We start from the raw sequence: 6,011 nt of genomic DNA, 5'->3' as shown, positions 1-6,011 counted from the left end.
TTACAATAAGTGTAATTGCTCAACTGAAGGCTTGAGTTCAAAGTTATACCTGTTGCGCTTTTTGGCGTGTATTTTCTCAAATACACTCCAATTGCGCTCACACCCTGAAGAGCTACATGTTTGACTCAAGATTCGTATAGCCAATTTTTGCAAATTTGGTGCCCTTGCACCATAGCTTCGCCACCAAATATCTACAACAAAATAATGAAATAAAAAATTCAAAAACTTAAAAGTTAAAACATAATTAAATTCAAATTTCTAATTTCTAATGAGTGATGACTTGTCACTTACGTGGCATGAAGAGGGCCCTTTCCCTAATGGCATCATCAAAGCCAAATAGGCCAACACAATCCTGATAACACTGTACCTCGCGATTGATTTTGCTACGAAGCTCAAGATCAGGTACCATCCTCTGAATACAGGAATGGAGCCCTTCCATCACCTCGCCATCAAAATCAAAGTTGCATTTGTATGAAAATGCGGGGTTGAGGAAGAGTGCTACTGCATGAATGGGTCGATGAAGCATCCCTGTCCACCGACTATCGATCACATCCCATAACATCATCTTCCTATCAAGGCCAGCAGAACCCTTGTTTGCATAATAGGAACGAATGGCCTCCTTGGCCCTTCCATGCCCTCATACAAATAAGGCATTGCAGGCTTCTCTCCATCCACCAATCTAAGAACCTTTACTATAGGTTCGCTAACTGCACATGCTTCTTCTACTCCACACCAAAATGTCTCAGAGTACACCATTTTTGCAATGGCTTTCCCATCAGGTCTCCTGTTGTACCTACAATTACGCCAATCATCAGACACAAACATTTGCTTCAACTCGAACTGACATCGAAGCAAAGACTGAAGAGTAATAAAGGTTGTGGCAAAACGTGTGATGGCAGGACGTCGCAACTCCTTGTTTCTAGTGAACCTCCTCATAAGGCTAAGAACAAAAGCATGGTTATAAATAAACTTGGGGATGCTCCTAGCCATATCAACTGCCTCCTTGATGGAGAGTTTCCCCATATCCTCAAGCAACAAATCAAGACAATGCGCTGCACATGGAGTCTAGAACAATGTGGGATGCCTCTCCATAAGCATTCTGCCGGCAGACACATAATTAGCTGCATTGTCTGTTATGACTTGCACCACATTCTGCACACCAATCTCCCGAATGAACCCATCTAACAACTCACATATCGTTGTTGCATCTTTGATATGTTCTGATGCATCCAACGATTTAATAAACATGGTACCCTTAGGACAATGTACCAAGAAATTTAGAAGGGTCCTACCCTTCCTATCTATCCAACCATCAGACATCACTGTGCATCCAGTGACTTCCCATGTCTTTTTCAACTCCGCCAATCTAGAGTTGATGTCCTGTTTTTCTGCTTGAAGAATTGGCCCCTGCAACTCCTCATATGTGGCACTTTTGTACCCTGGGCCCACAACAACAATAGCATCACACATTGGCTGCCAAAATGGATTGGTTTTCGTGATGCTGAGAGGTAAGTCGCTCCAAAAAATACACCTCCCCATGACTCTATCTGCTTCTTGCTTGTCCTTTTTTTTAACAAGCGATTTTATGCCAGGTTATGCTCCAGCGCCTGTTCGTGGAACAAAAAATGATGACCTCGCACTCATACTAGCAGTAGCATGTGATGGTGTGCCAGTTGTGGAGCCCCTCCCACTAGGGCCACTAGGCCCACTACCCTCAACACCAAAATCAGGAGAAGATATCCCAAAAGATCTACCTGCACGTTCAACTTTGTTCCTTTCCGCCTTTTCCTTCTTTCTTTCATTTTCTTCAATTGCCTCAAGAGCTTTTTGTATAAGCTCCGGACTAGAAACCGTACAAAGCCCAACATCATGTCCACTGAGTCTAGCAAGATGGTATTCCAGTCGTGTAATCCCATCTGTCATCTTGTCCCCACACAATTTGCATGTAATATATGCACGATTTGTCCCCCATCAGGGCTCCCATACTCCAAAAATGGGTCCAAGGCTTTTGGCATATTTGTATTTTGTAGTGGGTTAACTCAAACGGAAACCTAGAGCACCAAAAAAAATTTGGAATTAGTAGCTTAATAAGTAATACGAAATTTTCAAATTACAAATAACCACATCATTTTACAAAACAATTTTAACTTGACTGTTGAATAGAAGTGTAATACAAGTTGACTGTTGAATAGAAGTGTAATACAAGTTGACTGTTGAATACTCTTGAACAAAAGAGTATGAACATGTTGTAACGTGAGGTATCCTAATGGCAAATGAAACACATAGCAAATTGGCACGGAATGAGAACAATTTCTTTCATAATTATGCCAAGCATGGGAAAAATATATAACTGTTATAACTTATACCACTGTTGTAGGTGCATAATGCATTATTAGACTTCATAAGTTCATAGTAGTGAGCACAGAGAAAGTTACATCTTTAACCAGCAAGGCAGGGTGCAATCTTTGAAGAAGAAGGCAACACCTTTTGAGCTGATGGAGGGAGGATTTTGATGATTGCATTGATATGGGAGAGAAAAGATGAGGTTTCCAAATTCCAACAGTACTTCTTCAAACTTTGATACTTATCCATGACAACATGTTTTTAGCAGTTGAAAAGGTTCGGATCTTTGAGAATATCATCATCCTTCTCTTCATCTGAGTTTTTGTAAGCGTTATCATTGGCTTCTAAGATCCATCAGGTAGACATTCTTGAAGTATGTTGAAAATAGAAGAAGTCAGGAACTTAGATAATTGTGGGCATTCTATTAAAGTGTATAGGCCTGAAATTTTTGTTCTTCGAGGTTAATCAAATATTTAACGGTTCAATATCCCCATGGGCCAACATTATAAATTTATACCTATTGAGAGGTTTTAGAGGCGTTTTTCTTTCCATTCATAAACTTGACATCACATTACTGATGGTTTATGACATATGTAGTTTGCAAATGGTTTATAACTTTATAATTTAGAGTCTAGACCTGCTGTAGGTGATGATTCCCTACATCTTTTGGGCATTAATGTTGTAGAAGAGGAGGAATATATGCTCATTTAACCCATTCATACTTCTACATTCTTTCCAAAAACTGACATGAGGACATCAAGTTAAGATCATGAGAAACTGTATATTGAATGTTGTTTGCAGAATGGGTAATTGTGAAAATATTTTGTAGCCGCACATTAGATGCTTGATTGTTTCTGCAGCCTAGCATATTACACAGCTGCCATCTGTAAATCCTCTATGCTGTCACGCTGTGCATATATATTGTATGGTAATGGCAACATATTTTTGTGACTTGTCTGTTGATTTCTCCTGTCCGGTGGAAGTGGTTCATGTTTGTGGAGAAGAGATTGTTTAGACAGGCAACAAAAACCATATAGGATACAATAAGATGAACAAATATGTCTCTTTTTTTGGAACCGTGATACCACTGCTGTAGGTGGAGAATGGAATTATTGTATTACGGTTTACCTTGACAGTGATCAATATGAAGTTATTTTCTATAAATATGTGTGGTATTGCTCAATGCAAACCCTTGCAATTTGAAATCAAAACAAAAACCAAGCAAAATGATTGTAGGGAACCGGAAGAATGAGAATCGAGATTGTATTACTGTTCTTGGCACTTGCAGCTTAGAAATCTTCGTTGTTGGTGGCGTATTGGCGAATATTGGCTTCAAACCCTCCTTGGCAGCAACCACATTCCTTCTCCAGCGCTTAGAAAAACAAAATGACTTCAAAAAAACCAAAAATTGAATTATATAGGCCGCGCGAAATGATTTCAGGGTCACCAGCGATATTTTAGGTCGTCGCGCGATATTTTCCGAGATATCGCCAAAATATCGTAAATCTCGCGCGATTTTCAAAACTCGAAAATATCGCGATATTTGGTCGGCGATATTTCGGCTCGCCGAAAATATCGCGATATTTCCGAATATCGCCGCTATCTCGGCGATATTATCAACACTGGTAGAAACAATTTCAACCTCGTGGAAGAATGTTGAGCAGGCAAAGGAGTCCAGTCAATATATTCTCTTGTTGAAAATTGACTTTGATAAGGCTTGCAACAAGTTGTGCAAATATTGCTCATTCTGAAAGCTTGCTATTCACTGCTTCTGGTTCCCTACCCTTTGAAAACTCTACATCTATTCCAGGCAATACCGTGTGGCAGAATTCAGAATTGGATTCTATCAAAATCTGCAGTAATCTCCTCCAAGAAAAGGCTCAAATAGGAGAGTTTGTGGAAGAAGTGGGTTCTGCATTGAATTGGCTTGTAAATCATTTTTTTCCTCAAGATGTATCAACCATAAGGTGCTCTCTTACAACAAAATTATAAAACGCATTCAGGCAGGCATCCTAGGGGGAGCAGTCTAGTGGCAAAAAAGACAAGGGGAGTAGATGATAGGGGGATCACTTGTAAATGCAGTCAATGGAAAAAACAATGTTAGAGCATCCCATTTTTCACTAATGTCAAAGGGGGAGAAAATATTAAGAAGCATAACGACAAGAGAAACATCATCACAGGGGGAGTTAATGTTGATTTTTTGGTAGCATCAGATATGTTCTAGCCATAAAATTTGGTGGACAGGCTAAGGCACATGAGATCTCCAAGACCTAGAAATCATTTGGAGAAATACCATTCGGATGAAGAGATATTGAAATAATTAATATTTTTAATGGGTCCCTAAGTCTAAACTTAGGAAAACTAAAATATTAATGTGTATTAATATAAAATGGGTGAGAAAGTTCTAAGTGACGAGGATCAAGCCAAATCTAATCTTAGCTGTTGATTACGGACTTAATCTTGGCCGTTGAATCGTCAACAAGAAAAGTATAAGAGGAGGCTTGAGGGTCAGTTGGAGACACACCGAGAGAGATCAAGAATTCGATTTTTTGGGATTGGGTTTGCTGAGGAAATCGAGTTAGAGTTCAATTGCAGTGAGGGGCAGTTCAGAAAGAGATTTTGATCCAACGCTAAAGAATACATATCAGAGAGGCAACAAAGTGTTGGAAGAGGCAACACAGAGCCTAGTAGGGTTGACGCAGAGGCTAAGGAGGCCAACGCAAAAGCCGCAAAGATGGACGCAAAAAGCCGCAGAGGCTGACACAGACAACACAGAAGGCTGTAAAGGTTGATGCTTGGCTGAAGAGGTTGTGCTGAGGAGGTTATTTGGGGTAGACTGAGAGCAAATCAGCTTGGAGAGGGTGACACAGTTCCAGAGAGGGTGATGCAGTTCTAGAGGAGTTCTTGGAGTAGCTTTCACTATCCAACACAAGGAACAGTGAGAGTCACTGTGGGGTTGATCATCGGTTGCTAATTTTTCGGAATACCTATCTCTAGAGAGAGGTACTATTGCCAAGGATATTCTCTGAAGGGTGAGCCAGTTCTGGCACCCTAGTTGTATTCAGAATCTACTTAATAATAAAACCCTCTATATGCTACACCGGTTTTCCCGCATTGAGTTTTTCTGGGGATGATTGTCCAAAAATAACAGTGTCCCTTGTGTTATTGTTTCTGTTTACTTCGGTGCATGATCTGTATATCTGTGAAGGCGACATTTGTCTTTACTTCGATATTTATGAAATTAAATAACTTGTTAATGTAAAGAACAAGTAGGAGATAGTAAACCGGAAATTGCACTCAGGGTTTCCGATGTGTTAGATTCAGGAATTTTCACATGGTATTAGAGCGATTGTAGATCATAGGAGACTGAAGGCAGCAACTGAGAAAATCTGAGAGTTTGCAGTAGAGAAACAATTGTCCCGAGAGACAACGATGTTTCAGAGCCAGAGATGCAGAAGGAAGAGTGACACAGTGCATAGAAGGTGACGCAGAGGCTCACGTAGTTCCTGAGTCAGCATTTTGAGCTAGGGGGGAGACGAAGTAGCTGGGAGGAGCCCACGCAGTAGCTGTGTCAGCGGTCCAGGCCAGTGTAGAGGTAGGGGGGGCATATCAAGCCTACACAGTGCCCGGTCATCTTTTTCAGGTAGGAAGGATTGATGTTGTGGCCA

The 6,011-nt window shown here is 40.6% G+C and overlaps 1 protein-coding gene across 1 annotated transcript; it reads right to left on the bottom strand.

The window, feature by feature from the left end:
- LOC149234945 (uncharacterized) lies at positions 1–461 on the bottom strand. Its single transcript, XM_089368413.1, has 2 exons — positions 292–461; positions 1–191 (listed from the first exon to the last, which is right to left on the bottom strand). The coding sequence occupies exons 1-2, from the start codon at positions 437–439 to the stop codon at positions 1–3; spliced, it is 339 nt and encodes a 112-aa protein (XP_089224539.1). The 5' UTR covers positions 440–461.
- Between the last annotated feature and the right edge of the window lie 5,550 nt (positions 462–6,011).

Source organism: Pinus tabuliformis, chromosome 8 (assembly GCF_031772625.1).
Source record: "Pinus tabuliformis cultivar Carrire ecotype Pingquan chromosome 8, CPIR1, whole genome shotgun sequence".
Lineage (NCBI taxonomy): Eukaryota > Viridiplantae > Streptophyta > Pinopsida > Pinales > Pinaceae > Pinus > Pinus tabuliformis.
The sequence above is the reverse complement of the archived record's forward strand: the minus strand, read 5'-3'. Positions and strand labels throughout refer to the sequence as shown.

Coding starts and splice junctions, on each gene's coding strand:
- LOC149234945 (XM_089368413.1), bottom strand. CDS start 439: ATGGAAGGGCTCCATTCCTGTATTCAGAGGATGGTACCTGATCTTGAG. Junction 192..291: donor AAGGGCCCTCTTCATGCCAC/GTAAGTGACAAG, acceptor ATTTTGTTGTAG/ATATTTGGTGGCGAAGCTAT.